We start from the raw sequence: 15,210 nt of genomic DNA on the forward strand, positions 1-15,210 counted from the left end.
CCATTACTGCTCCCCAGCACTGGCTCCCGTGAGACTTCAGGGCCTGGCGCCAAGGTCCACCTGGTGGCACCTGGAGGCAGTGACTTGCCTCACTGCTGTTTAAGAGGCTCCCTGCCCCAACTATCCATTAAACCCTTGAAAAGCATTTAATTTAAAGAGTTAAGTGAGAAAAAAATTTAAAATTGGATTAATGGCATAGTTTTAATGTGATACATATGTGTGTGTGTGTGTGTGTGTATCTTGTTACAGATACATATAATTGTATAAAAGCATAGGAAAAAACCTTAGAAATAAAGATAGAAGTGTCAATTGAGTTATCTCTGGGAGGTGTGATTGTGAGGGATTAATATATAGTTATTAATCTACATATATCATATAATCATGTATTATTAATATGCCTATTTAAAATGATATATATAACATTTAATATTTATTATAATATATTACATTATTTAAAATACAATATTAATATATTTATTTAAAATATAAATAAGCATATGTACTTTTACTTAAAGTACATACGCTTATTTATACTTAAGCATAACTTAAGAATATATATATATTTTAAGTATATATTTAAAAGATATTTATTATTTAAATAAATAAGTATATATCTATACCTTTTTTATTCATGTGTACTTATTTATATTAAATATATTATATATAATTTGTATATATATGTAATTGTGTGTATACACACACACACACACACACACACATTTTCATGGCACAAAGCCATTAAACCCAGTCCCTTTCCTAATATGGAAATACAACTAAGATTAGTACTTTAGTGCAAGAGAATTTTAATGAAGGGAGGAGCATGGAACAGGTCAGTCTACTCTCAGTAGAAAGTTCTGGAAATCAGAGTCTGTGAATTTAAGGACAAGACCAGCATCAGAACAAAACCACAGATAGGACAGGAATATTAAAAACAGCAACTCATGGCTCTATGGTGGAGCAGAACATTCTCTTGATTTGGCTGAAACCTGCCTTATTCTCACACCCATTTTCCCAGACACCCAGCCCTGTCCCCAGGCCAGCTTTCATGTCATACCTACCACCGGCTTCTTAGCGTGCCAGCAAAGACCCTTGGGAATATCTAGGGAAGTGACCCTGGGCCCACTGCAGGGCCTGACTCCTGCTCCTCTGATAGGAATCTCTGTAAGCACAGAAGTGACCCAGACAGGTGCCCACCTCATGAATCCGGCAAAGCCTTTATTCAGCAGTGAAGTCAGGCAGCGGAGGGCTCACTTTCTGGGTGGAAAATGGTACTGATTACGGGGGAGGTATGGGTCTATATAGGTTACGTTGGGGGATGTCTCAATTCTCGAAGACTGTGACAGGACATGGACAAAAGTTTGCAAATATCTGGAACTTGTTTCCTTCTGGGCACAGTTTTTAATTAAGCAGTATTTTCACAGGACAGGGATAGAGGGTTCCGGGTTCAGAGTCCAGTGCCCATCTGACCTCCAGGGGGTCATTGTATTGCCATGGGAACAAGTTCAATGTGTAGTTTCACTGTCATATCACCGAGAAGTGATTTATGGAAAAGATCAAAGCTTTGGCTTCTCTCTCCCTCCCTCCTCCCAGGTCACACTCTGTGTTGGGGGTTTATCAATTTCATTATCCTTCAATCTCACCCCTAGGAAGTACATCACCTACTTCCCTAGCTGAAGCTGCATGATGACCATTAACTCAACAGCCTTGTGCCTTGCAAAATGTTAGGTCAGCAGCCAAAAATCAGGAACCTCTCCAGTACTTGGGGCAAAGTGTCCTTATGGACCAGAGGGCTTATTTAGGATGGGGGTAGGGAGATGTAGAAGGACTTAGGCAGCAAGGGCAAGATGGTGAGTGAGGAAGTTAGGGACAGGGCCAGAACAAAGGAGCCTGGAGAGAGTCTTCTAATGAGGTCAACATCCTGTTGACAAAAGTGCTCACAGGCTGGGCAGGTCTGCAATCCCAGCGACTCAGGAGGCTAGGGCAGGAGGATTTTGAGTTCAAAGCCAATCTCAGCAAAAGCAAGGTGCTAAGCACCTTCAAGGGGCTAAAGTGGGACCCTGTCTCTAAATAAAATAGGGCTGGGGATGTGGCTCAGTGGTTGAGATCCCCTGAATTCAATCCCCAGTACCAAGAAAAAAATAAGAGCTCACAGACACAAGCAGGGGACTCAAACAGACAGACATTTCTTGTGCTCTAAGTGGGGATCCAATAGAAAAACTGAAACAGGTGTGTGGATGGATGGGCACCTATCAATACAGTGAGGAGAGCATGGACAGGGGAGGAGATAAGGGAAGGAAGAAATTCCAGAGACCATAAAAAGAACAAGCCAAAACTCCTCCACCAGATTCCCGGCTCTGGGGCCCCTTCTCTTTGGAGAAGTCTGTCTCTGTCACTTTTGCAATAAATCTGCTGTTTGCCTGTATCTCTGTGTCCTGTTCTTCAATTCTTTGCTGAATGGAGACAAAGAACCCAGCACCCTAGGCGGTAACAGGAGTGTGGATGGAGGACCAGGAAGGAAATAGAAAGGAGGAAAAAGGGAGAGAGAGAAGCAGATAGGCGGGGCAAGTAATCCATACCTGGGCAGAGAAGAAGAAGAAGTGCTCTATAGTGGAAGCCGAAGAGTTCCCAGCTCTGGCGTATTTCCTGTAGCTGAGCTCCAGGGAAGTAGATCCCTAAATCTTCTCTGGTATTAGAAGGGAGGAGAGGGCAGTGGAATGCCCAGAATGAAGGAATCGGGGTCGAGGCCCAGAGAGCCCTCACATGGGCTGAAGGACCTTGAGCATTCTTTCCACCCACTGCCAGACTTAAGATCAAAGGTCTGGACTTATTAACAACTGCAATGTGAGAAATGTTAGAGGAGGGCTTTTGCTTGCTTAGGAAGACTCATCTTCTTAGGTGTCGTAGGGTTTTTAACCACTGCTTTCCTCCTTCTCCAGGAGACCAGGGCGTCCTAAGATTCACCCTGCTCAGAGGTGTGGAGTGGTTTGGGCCTCAACAGCGGGGGGATGCAAGTTCAATCCAAAATTGTAAGTTGGAAATCCACTCTTCTCAAGAGTCCACTACTACTCAATTAGAGGTTGGTTAAGGCCAGCTTGGCCTGCCCACTTACTGACTAGGAGGAGACTGAGACCCCACAATAGGAAGTGACTTGCTCAAGGTCACCCAGCTTGTGAGTGGCAGAGATGGGGTGAAAAGTAATTCTTCCTGGCCTACTTTGAGGGCTCCATACACAGCTATTATCTTGAATAATTGTGTCATCTTGATTCTTCTTTAGCCCCTTGAAGCAGCTGCCTTGAGCTTCTCTCTGTCTCTGCTAACTCTTCTGCCCCATTCAGGTGTGAAAGGCAAGCCTTAAGAGACCACCCACAGCTACTTCCCCTTCACACCGAGACCTCCTGCTGGCTTGGGCAGTGCCTCCATCCTATATGTCCTCCCTGTAGCAAATCCCAGGGTCCTTGCCTTCTGTGTTGGAGGGGCATATCATATGTTTTGCCCACAGCTTTATTGACAAGGAGTCAACCCCACTCTGAAGCAGTAGACCTACTTATTTTCCATATGGCCTCTCCCAATAAACCTTTCCTTCCTATACCAATTATCAGCTTTTAATCGGAGAAGAAGGTGGGGTACTGATTTTCTGCTTCTCATGGCCGTGAAATGCCAGCCGGAATGAGCTGCATTGTGTATGTTCTGTTGTAGCTGAATGGGGGAGGCCACTGTGGAACACTGCCATGATCCCTGAGGCCAAACAGCCCTAAGATCTGGTGAGTCTAGAGTTGATCTGGCTTAACCTCCTTATTTTACCTCCCTGGGTCTATGTAGCAGGGACAAAAAATAACACCGCATGCAAACCAGGTCTCTCAAACATCTCTGGAACTTTCCCAACACCTTCCCTGGAGGGTTTCCTGGAAGCTCTCCTGGATCCTCCTCCCCAAACTACAATTCCCTAAGTGGTAGAGTCTGAGACATGAGTCCTGATCAGGTTTTTCTTTGTCTTTGTCTAGCATCATCTGGAAACCTTTCCCAACCGAGAGCTGTACCATCTGCCTTGCAGCTGGGTCCTTTCCTGGGGTAGGCATGAGCTGGAAATCCTCAGGTCTGAGGGGCTCTGTCCAAGATTACAATGGGAGAGACCTAGCTCCACATTCTGACAGTTCAGCATGTAGAACCAGGCTGACCTTACTCTTTCTGGGGTGATGGCACCTGGAGCAGGGGCAGCTAGGCAGGGATTTCTCTGTGAGGGATCCTTGCTCATCTTGAACTAGGACAGGCACTTTTAGGAATATGGAGTCCCTACGGCACTTTTCAACAGAACACGCTATGGTTGGAGACAAGAATGTAAGGCTAGTGCCACAAGGTGACTGATCTAGATCCCTCCTCCAGATCTCTTATTACCAGCTCTCCACTTGGTCTAGCTCTTTAGGGTATGATGAGTAAGGTAGGAAAGAAAGCAGAGATGTGCTCTTGACAGGACATCAGCAATAAGAACAGAAAGGATTTGAGCCGATCAAAATCAAATTCAGTCCAACTCACTTCTGCATAAGCATCAAAGTGAAACTGGTGCTGAAGAGGGCTCTGGGAGGACGTCCAGGGGTCATGGGAACCCCAGTTGAAGAGTGCCAAAGAGTTGCTTGAAGTTCAAGGTTAAAGACAGCAGCCTCCGAGGATGGCAGGTCTGTTTTCTTGCCATCTATTCCACCTTGTCTGACCAGCTTCCAAGCTCTTTAACTTGGAGCTTCCTGAGTGTCATTGGCCAGCGGTGGTACCTGGGAATCATCCGAGTAACTTTGAATCTCTTTACACTGGGAAAGAGATGCATATGGCTTCAGAGGTTAAAATCTGTGGGAAGGTGAGAAAGAGCATTCGGGAAGCCCTGTCCCCAAGGCAAGGAGTTCTAGGTCTGGCCATAGCTATTTCTTTAAAAAAAAAAAAATGACAACAGTGAACTAGAAAACAGAGCAATTCCAGTTGCCTTGTTGCCCTGGTGATAACAGGCTATTCTTTTCCTCTCCTTTTAGACAAAAATTGCTCCAACCCAAAAAGAAGAAGTAATCACGTCGGGCTCCACTGAGGCAAATCATCTCTCAGACGCCTCCCAATGCTGTCAGAACCTTTTCTGGTCAGAAATGAAATGCCCTGATGCCATCTGCCCCTAGAAAAATCAAGAAGGGACCATAGAACAACAGCTCAGACACGGCAGAAGACCGTGATGGGTAAGATGTGGGCAGAGAGCATAAGAGAATGTTCCTGGCCTCCTTGAGCCTGGGAGTCCTGTTGGAGATGGTCTTCCCACAGTGAGCTGGGTCCCTGGGCTCCGAGGCTCACTCTGCAGCTGCGTGGCCCTGTGCAAACTCTGGTTCAGGGTTGTTAAAGAATCCCGTGACATATGGATGGAAGTGTCATTGAACACTGTGGGAAGCAAGGTACTGTTATTCTCAGAGGTAATACAGCAGGGTCTTTTAGTGCTAGAATCTCCCATTTTCACAATGAGGCATCTATTGTCTCAGAAAAATCATCCCAACAACTCTCTGAGCAGCCATGTCAGAAATCATTTATTTTCAGAGATGAAGAACAAACATGCATGGAGAAGGCGAGTGAACTTTCCAAGATCACTAGGTGATAAATGGCAGTCTGCACACCCTGTCCTGTTCTTGTTCTGTGGTAGCCATCCATGCAAATTCTCATGCACAAAAGGAATAGCTCTACCCTGGAATTCCATTCATTTGCTGACTAACAGATTCTTCATAAAGTTATTGACCTAAAGACTCGAACACTAGTCTTAATTTTAGAGTAACTAGACTCATTTTCTGTCCTTTAAAAAGAGTGACATGTAAAATGACAGGGTTCCCCGAACAGTCTCTGAACTGGGGATGACTGAAGAGAGGTTGGCTTGACGTCTCTATGGGTTGCAGAATTCAGCAGAACTAGAAAGCTTTTTGGAGAATCCTTTCAATTTTCCAGCCACAGTGCCCTGCTATGCGTATGACCTTTGTTTCCTAGACTTTTCCAAAGGATGGAAAATATTGTGATGTCCCAAAAGGACTGAGATCATCCAGTGGGGCTGTGATTTCAGGAGGTTCAGAAAAACTGTGGGCAGACATGACTACCGAGGAGGTGTGAGGTAGGCGAGCAAGTTGTGGGGTGCCTCGCAGGCCCAGGAAGAAGGCCCAGCCAGGCAAGCATCCAGAAGGAAGTTCCAGAAGCAGCAAATGAGATTCTTCACCCTCCTCTGTGATGAGGTTAGATCTCCAAAGCAGGACTTCAATTAATCAAAGGAAAAGTGGTTATGACACAGAATACCTAAAAATCAGGCCAAAACTTAGACAAGGAACTAGGAGAGAAAAGGAGAAGAGTCTGGTTATGGAACTGAGGTACCAGGAAAGAGCTCAATCAAAAAGGAATAAGTCAACTAGGCACAGTGGTACACACCTGTAATCCCAGAGGTTCCGGAAGCTGAGGCAGGAGGGTTGCAGGTTCAAAGCCAACCTATAAGCTGGCATCTGCAATTTAGTGAGACCTCAGCAACTTAAAGAGACCATGTCTCAAAAAAAAAATTTAAATGCTAGGGATAGGGCTTGGTAGGTAAAGCACCCCCTGAGTTGAATCCCCCAGGACCCCAGCCCCACCCCACCCCCACTGAAAAATAAGGAACAAGTCAAGAGCCCTGCTCATTGGACCAGAGAGAATGTAAGGCTAGTGCCACAAGGTGACTGATCTAGTAAAATGCTGACCCAGGGTCACATGCCTAAAGGCCCTCAGGTATGGGGCTCAGGCATGGCTGAACCCAATGTTGACAGGAGGCAGATTCAACTTCAGAAAGAAAAAAAGAGTTTAGCTGACCCACATGAAACTGAGTCTTTCCATTTCTTAATTCCCTCCCTCTCCACTTCACCCTGGGCATACTCAGATGCAGGTATGGAAGAACACACCAGCATGTTATTTAAAAGGGCTCGTGACACTTGCGAGGACCAACCCAGATAGGAGAAGAATCTGCTCTTCATCGAGCCATGTGGATTGCTCCTTCAGGTTTCTCATGCCCTCCCTTGAGAGATTCTCGTTCTAACATGTCCTAATGCCAGTTTCAGCCGCTGTCACAAAGGCAATCCCCTAGAGAGTGCAGGCTGGTGACGTAAATTAGTAAAGCAGCCCATGAGAGGCAACAGGGAGTGGTAGAGACTGTGGTAAACGTGAGAACACGTCTCTAAGGGAACCATGACGACCAGCTCTGGCCAGCCGACCAGCCTACCTTCTACTAAGGAAAAAAAGAAAGAGAAGCCTAACCTGGGACGCCCTGGGCTAGCGTCAAGGTGTCAGTAGGGCTGTGTTCCTTCCTGGAGGTCCCAGGGTGGAACCTCTCCCTTGCTGATTCAGGTTGCTGGCAAGACCCAGTCCTTGCAGTAGCAGCCATGAGATCCCCTTGCTGGCAGCAGCTGAAGCCATTCTCAGCCTCTCAGAAGCCACCTGCATCTCTTAGCTCATGGCCTCCTTCCTCCCCCATCATTAGGGTTGGTGATGGTGAAACAAGCTCCTCTCATGCTTTGAGTTTCTCTACCTGATCCCACCATCATGCCTCTCCAGTCCCCTCCTCTGCCTCCCAAATCCCCTTGTCAGAGCCCCCCTGGATAATCCAGGATAATCTCTGTTTTTAGGTTCTCTAACCTTGACTTCATATCCCAAATTCCTTTCTCCATGTACGATAGCGTCTTCACAGGTTCCAGGGATCAGGTGTGGCCACAACAAAGACTGCCTCCTACAGTCCTGAGAGTAACCTCCCTGGAAAAGAGTGTGAAAACTCAGAACCAGGCCTCCAAGGCCGTCCCTGCCTCCTAGACCTTGGGCGCACCATTGTCTTCTTGCCAAGTCTTTCTGATTATCCTTTCTCAGTCGCCCTGACTCCTCCTCCTGCTTCTTCCATGAATATCAGCCTCCCACAGCTCTGCTCTTGAGCCTATCTTCTTGCAATGCACTGCATCGAAACCCCTGCTCCCAGTTTCTCCTCTAAGCTTAGAATCCAAATTTCCAATTACATAATGGGACATTGCAAATTTAATAAATCCCAAACTAGCCTTGGCTCCTTCACTCCCTTTCTCAACCCCAGACAGAAAACATAAGCATCTCCTTCAGCCGTCCCTCAGCCTTGCCTCCTGCACTTCAGCTGGGGGAGCAGGAAGTCCTTGGGACTTGGTCTTGGAAGCATCTCTCCATCCAATCCTCCCCTCTGCCTACTGGCATAGCCTAGGTCAGCCCCCATCCTGTGTCAGCAGCACTGGGAAGTCACCTCCTAATCTTAGCCTCCTCACTCCTCTCTCTACACATCGGACATACTCTACTTCACCCCGCATATCAAGACCAACTCTGATCTGTTCCATGTGGAAGACTATGTATCCTCCTTCTTTGCCCGAATGAATAGAGCTTCCATTCCTTATCAGAGAACACCAGGCCATAGATAATGTGACTCTAATACAAGCTTCCAGGTTTATATCTTCCTGTGTCTCTCCCCCCCACCCACCCCTCTCTCTCTCTCTCTCTCTCTCTCTCTCTCTCTCTCTCTCTCTCTCTCTCTCACACACACACACACACACACACACACACACACACACACACATTCATTCATTCCACCTTCCAGCAATAAGAGTATCTAAAATGTCCTTCTATTATCCTGGTGCCATTAGCCATCAGTCAGTATTCAGCAATATGAAAATTAATTCCAGTGGAAAAACCACATTGTAGAATTAAGCAAATAAAGGATCACTTGAATAGTGAGAATAAGATTTTTTTTCTAAATCACATGATGCAGATCTTGAGCGTTAATTCTTCAGCCTGAGACTATCTACATAAGAAACATATGATAAAGGAGAAAATAATAAAATATTGGTTTAATTTGGAGGGAACAAAGAGTAGAAAGTGTGATTTATGCTAATAACCCAGTTTTTTATTAACGGGGGATATATAGTGATCTAGATCTTTACACCCTTATAGACTTGGATCATATACTTTTGAGGGCAGAGACTGACCTATTTTTCTTTGTACCTCCAGTACTTAACACAGTACTTAACATGCATGTAATAGTTTCCCCCTCAAAATATATTGCATGCATAAGTAAATGAATTGCACTAGTTGCTGGGAATGTAGAAGAGGAAACAGAATATGAAGTTTATGCCTTTGGTGACCTTAGACAGAGCTATTACCAGAAAATCAAATCAATAGTCAATTACAATTGTGATAGCACCAGAAAGAAGAAACATCAGATGCTATTTACTTGATGAAACTTTTTAATGTTCCAATAATTCTCGATGCCTTAAGAACTGTTTTATTTTTTAGGAAGCACAAACAACCCATTCACACTAAAGAGTGACAGAAAGAGGGAGAGGAAAGAAGAAAGAACAAGAGAAATGGAGAGATCTGCCTCCACCTTCACAGGAGCCTTTTCAGATACTTGTGTCAGAGTGACATGAAATCTCCCCCTTTTCTACAGCTGTAGACAAAACATCTGCCCCTCATTTTGAGTGTCTCCAACTGTCCCAAGTGTCATCCCTGAGGAGGGGGTGGCCCATGTCTATAGTGCTTCAGAGTGCCAGTCCTCAGCCCTACACCTCCAGCAGGACTGGGGGTCACTAGCCAAAATAAAGCACATCCACACTCAGCGCTGTGGGCCTGCCATCCTCTTCTTTACAAAAAAGGTGTCAGGGAAGACAATACGTCGCTTCCCAGGGGGCTCCCAGGATCATTTCCAATTAAGAGATTAATTTTTTTTTTTAATTTTTACTTTCTTTTTTTTATTGATTGTTCAAAACATTACAGAGCTCTTGATAAATCATCTTTCATACATTTGACTCCATTGGGTTTTGAACTCCCATTTCTACCCCAAATACAGATTGCAGAATCACATCTGTTACATACTTACATTTTTACATAATGGCATATTAGTGACTGTTGTAATCTGCTACCTTTCCTATCCCCTTCTATCCCCCCTCCCCTCCCCTCCCACCTTCCCTCTCTGCCTCCTCTGCTGTTGTTCAATTCTCTCCCTTTTTCCCCCTCCCCCTTGCCCATCATAACCTCTTATACTTTTGTGTATCATTGAAGGTCTCCTACCATTTGCATATCCTTTCCCTTCTCTCTCCCTTTCTCTCCCCCCATTCGTCTTTGTTTACTGTTAGTCTTTTCCTCATGCTCTTCCTTCCTGTTCTGTTCTTAGTTGCTCTCTTTATATCAAAGAAGACATTTGGCATTTGTTTTTTAGGGCTTGGCTAGCTTCACTTAGCATAATCTGCTCTAATGCCATCCATTTCCCTGCAAATTCTATGATTTTGTCGTTTCTTAGTGCTGCATAATTCTCTGTTGTATATAGATGCCACATTTTTTTATCCATTCATCTATTGAAGGGCATCTAGGTTGGTTCCACAGACTAGCTATTGTGAATTGTGCTGCTATAATCATTGATGTGGCCGTATCCCTATAGTGCGCTCTTTTAAGGTCCTCAGGGAATAGTCCGAGAAGGGCGATAGCTGGGTCAAATGGTGGATCCATTCCCAGCTTTCCCAGGAATCTTCATACTGCTTTCCAAATTGGCCTCACCATTTTGCAGTCCCACCAGCAGTGTACAAGTGTACCCTTTCCCCACATCCTCGCCAGCACTTGTTGTTGTTTGACTTCATATTAGTGAACTTTACACTTCCCATCCTGGACCAAGAACACGGGTTGGCCAGTCTCCTCCAGTGGCTTTGACACCTGGACTGTCCCCTGACCCCCATTGAGGCCAGGAGGAGCTCAAAGTTTTCCTCAAGGCAAGCTGGGTTTAAATTAAATCTCTGGGATCTCAGAATTACTAAACCCTCATCAAGACCCATCACCCCTGTGTGTGAAATGGAGCTGACAACAGGTACCTCCTAGGGTTATTTGAGGACTAACTTGAGATAATGTGTTTCTTAATCTTGAAGCATTGGGGCTTTTCCTGCTCTCTTTCTTTTTTATTTCTAGTGTAATTTCTGAAAGCATACCTATATATGATTTTTTTTATTCTTCAAATGTTGATAAAATGTGCCCAGAATGTAATCTACCTTGGTGATTGGAAAGAATGTGTATTCTGCTACTGTTACATGCAGTGGCCTACCGCTGTCAGAGTATTCAGTTGATTCATGGTGGTGTCAATTTCAACTATGTTCCTACTGATTTTCTGCCTGCTTGATCTATTTCTGATAGAAGGGTGTTGAAGCCTCCACTTCAATAGTGAATGCATCTCCATCTCCCTGCAGGTAGTTTTGGCTTTGCCTCATATTTTAACACTCTGCTGGGTACACACACATTAGGAACACTTATGTCTTCCTGGAGAACTGACCTCAGTATCACAAAGTAGTGCCCCTCTTTATTTCTGATCAATTTTCCCTGAAATCTACTCTATCTGAAATTAATAAGACTTCTATACTTTCTTTTGATTAGCATTAGGAGAGTCTACCTCCATCATCTTACTTTTAATCTACATATGTCTTTGTATTTGAAATAGGTTTCTTGTAGACAGAATATAGTGGGGTCTTGTTTTTTTTTTTAATCTACACTAACAATCTCTCAATTGGTGTCTTGAAAGCATTAATATATAAATAATTATTGGTATATTTGGATTAATATCTATCATGTGTCTTGCTGATTTTTCTTCATTTTCTTGTTTTTTGGTCCCATTTTTGTCTTCCACTCTTTTTTTGCCTTTGTGGGTTTTAATGGAGCATTTTGTATTGTTTTATTTTCTCACCTTTCTTAGCATAGCAATTCTACTTCTCTTTTTACTCTTTCAGTAACTTAGCATTTGCAATATACATTTACAATTAACTCAAGATACTTCGATCAAGACTACACCACTTCCTGGGTAGTGTTAGTATACCTTGCAGTGATAAAATATTCCCAGCATTTCCCTCACATTTTGTATATAACTGGTGTCATTCATTTCACTTAGACTTAACCTACATGCATCAAATACATTGTTGCTAACATTTGGAACACAATATTTTCTGTTAGAGCCATTAAAAATAAGATAAAATAATTTTTTTATCTTCACTTGGTCTTTTATCTTTTTATCTTCACTTGGCGTATTTCAAAATGGTTACTTGTCTCCATCTCATGTTAGGAGCCTGATGGGATGTTCTTCTTTCCTCTGATTTTAACTGTAAGAACCATAGAGCTCCTGGAGGAGCATTGGGGGGCTCCCCCACAACTGGGTCCCCTTGAAATCACTCTCTTTCAGAATGGCCCACATTGATCCTCTACCAATTTGTCAACTGCAGTTTAGTTTTTCCTACCCAGAACTTGTTCCCATGGAGGTGGGTTTCTTCTGAAACTTGTGGTTCTCTGTATCTGCCTGTCTCTCTCTCTAGTTTGGGGGCAGACATTTTCCTATAACCTCACTCCTAAGAAGAGTTGTTGATTTTTCAATTTGTTCAACTCTTTATTTGTTATTATGAGGCAGTGATCACTCTAAGATCCTTATATGCTAGATCAGAAATCAGAAGTCCTTGGAAGGTTTTTTTAAATGATGCCGCTGGGGCCCACACAGGTTCTGATTTCATTGGCCTGGCCTGGGGTGGGACCCAAGGGTTTTCTAGTGTGCAGCCAGGGTGGAGAACCACTGATGGGTGTAATATACATTTTATTGCTGAAGAAGGAAGAGGACAAACACAAATTTATTTGCCTCTGGTCACTCTAGTCGGCCTTGTCTGGTTGGCTCCAGTTCTTTGGGTCCCTATAAAAGAAATGTCCACATGGCGGTGTGTGCTCCCGGCTCTGCCCTTCGCCATGCTCTGTGTGCTTACGTCAGGAATGAGGGAAATGGACAGCTTCAGATTTTGCTACTAAAGTAAAAAGTTGCCTTCCTGATACGCACTCGACATTTCTATGGTTTTGAGAACAGTGACGGTTTGCCTCCATCCTCCTAGTCATTACATAACTCCATAGTTCCCTCCAGGAGTATGATCAAAAATGTACAAATGTACCTTACCAACTTCTTAAAAATTAGCATAGTGATTTATTTCTCCCAATGAATATGCCTGTGCCTTTTTCTCACGCCTATATAGTCTCTCCACTTAGCACAATCTCTGTGGCATTTTACTTGGAGAATATTGTAAGATCTCTGGTAAATTTAAATATTTTTTTTCTATGACTTCACCTACCTTTCCACAATCTTTATTTTAAAAAGTGAAAGAAAGGAAGGAAGGAAGAGGGGGTGGGGGGCACACAGGATGTAGCAGATACTCCCTAAAGTATGTAAGCAATGTCACATTTTTATATTTTTAAAGATTTTTAACAAACTTACTGAAGTATATTTAACCTACTATACAATTCACCCATTTAGAATGTATCGCCAGTGTTTTAATAGTATATGCACAGGGTTATATATCACAAACACAATATAACATAGAACTTTTTTGTTGCCTACTCCTTAAAAAAAAAAAAAAAAAAAAAAAAAACATCTACTGGCATTCGCTCCCTATTTCTTCCCACTATTCTCCCCAGCTCTATGCAACCACTGAACTACTTTAGGCCTATAGGTTTGCCCATGCTAGACATTTCACATAACCACACAATATATGACCTTTTGTGACAGGCTTCTCTCATTTACAGAATGCTTTACTTAACAATGTTTCAGTAACAGTATTTCATTCTTTTTTATTGTTGAAGAGTATCTCACAGGTGTGGATATACCACTCCATCTAGGATTCATCAGTTCATGGACATTTGAACTCTTCCCACTTTCTTGACTATCATGAATAATGATGGTGTGAACACTCATCTACAAGTTTTGTACAGAGTCATGTTTTCATCTTCCTTGTATATATATCTAAGAGTAGAATTGCTGAATTACACCATATCTAGAATTCCAGAGCAGCTATACAATTTAACCTTACCACCAGCAATGTGTAAGAGTTATGATGTTTTACAACCTCACCACAACTTGTCATTTTCTGTCTTCTTTGTAATGTCCGTTCTATGAATATGATGTGAAACTTGATTGTAGTTTTAGTTTGCATTTCCTTAAAGGATAATCATGTTGGGCATCTTCATTCATGCCTGTCGACTGTTTGTACGTCTTCTTTAGTGAAATGTTTATGTGGGCAAGGGCTGGCATGGTGTGATTTAAATTTTAAGAGACTCCCTCTGTCTTCTCTGTGAGTAGACTGCAGAGGGGGAGAGTAAAAACAAGGGCATGAATTAGATCATCACCAAACAGTTCATGCAACTGATTTGGTAGCTTCTGTTGGGTGAGAGCAGCGAAGTGGATTGCAGGTCAGACAGTGGATGTGTTTTGATGGGTGAGCCCACAAGATTTGCTGACAGAGGGAGGGCTGGTGGGAGACAAAGGGATGGGGGGACCCAGGACAGTGGCAAACATTCTGACCTGGGCAACTGAAGGAACAAGGCTGCCACTAACAAAGACAGAAGTGTTCTCGGAGGTTTAGGGGGAAGATTGGGAGCTTCATTTTGGACGTGCTAGATGTGATCTTCCATTAGACCTTTAGATGGAGATATCATGTGAGGTTAGCATGTGCATCAGGAAACCAGGGAGAGGCTGGCTGGGGATAAATCTGTTGATCAGCTAATGATGATGTTAAAAGCTTTGTGCTGAGAAATGAGTATGTAGACAGTGAAGGCAGGGAGAAAAGAAAAAGAAGGAACAGGCAGAGAAAGGCAAGTAATTACTTCTGTCCCTCCTGCTTACATTCTTCTGGCCAGACCCTACCTAGCTGCAAAGGAGGTTGGGATGAAATTTCTACTTGGGTGGCCCAGGACTCCTCGGCTAAAACTCAAAGACTCTAACCCTTTCCTTTGTCTTGGCCAAGACAAAGGAAAGCCCCTCTCTCCTGGCTCTGAGCTCTACTCCCTGGCTCCCTCCATATATGACATACACACTTTTATAGTCCTCCAACAGGTCAGGTGTGAACACACTCCAAGGCCTTTAACTTATTGTTCTCTCTGCTTATTCCCTCAAATATTCCTGAAGCTTTCTTACTCTCTTGCTTCCTGTAATTTTTGCTTGATTATTTCCTTCTTGATGAGGCCCAACTGATTACTATGTTTATATTCACCTGGCCTAGCAGAGGTAATGGAGTTAGTGTAGAGATGAACCATGACATGACCTTCAATGTACATCTTAAACACACGTTTCTAACTAGGTAGTTATCACACAATGATTGTAATTGTAGAAACCTTTATCTTCCCACTCTAAAT

At 43.5% G+C, this 15,210-nt stretch overlaps 1 protein-coding gene and 2 long non-coding RNA genes across 7 annotated transcripts in view; 1 reads left to right on the plus strand and 2 right to left on the minus strand.

The window, feature by feature from the left end:
* Positions 1–4,362, minus strand: part of LOC144367137 (uncharacterized) — a 55,468-nt gene extending 51,106 nt beyond the window's left edge. The window contains exon 1 of one of the 4 annotated variants that reach the window (XR_013426424.1): positions 2,577–4,362. This is a non-coding gene — a long non-coding RNA (uncharacterized LOC144367137). The remainder of the gene's footprint in view (positions 1–2,576) is intronic. The other 3 variants (XR_013426422.1, XR_013426423.1, XR_013426425.1) reach the window with 3 other exon arrangements.
* Positions 1–9,640, plus strand: part of Rgsl1 (regulator of G protein signaling like 1) — a 41,794-nt gene extending 32,154 nt beyond the window's left edge. The window contains exons 17-21 of one of the 2 annotated variants that reach the window (XM_021722702.3): positions 2,937–3,026; positions 3,697–3,761; positions 4,002–4,068; positions 5,016–5,210; positions 9,319–9,640. In XM_021722702.3, coding sequence (XP_021578377.2) covers positions 2,937–3,026; positions 3,697–3,755 — 149 coding nt within the window. In that variant the 3' untranslated portion in view covers positions 3,756–3,761; positions 4,002–4,068; positions 5,016–5,210; positions 9,319–9,640. Of the gene's footprint in view, positions 1–2,936; positions 3,027–3,696; positions 3,762–4,001; positions 4,069–5,015; positions 5,211–9,318 lie in introns of those variants that run through there. The other variant, XM_040278201.2, reaches the window with a different exon arrangement.
* On the minus strand, positions 5,527–7,801 carry LOC144367138 (uncharacterized). The gene is made up of 2 exons (XR_013426426.1): positions 7,657–7,801; positions 5,527–6,256 (listed from the first exon to the last, which is right to left on the minus strand). It is a non-coding gene; the product is annotated as an uncharacterized LOC144367138 (long non-coding RNA).
* Positions 9,641–15,210: the final 5,570 nt, after the last annotated feature.

This window comes from Ictidomys tridecemlineatus, chromosome 10 (assembly GCF_052094955.1).
Source record: "Ictidomys tridecemlineatus isolate mIctTri1 chromosome 10, mIctTri1.hap1, whole genome shotgun sequence".
NCBI lineage: Eukaryota > Metazoa > Chordata > Mammalia > Rodentia > Sciuridae > Ictidomys > Ictidomys tridecemlineatus.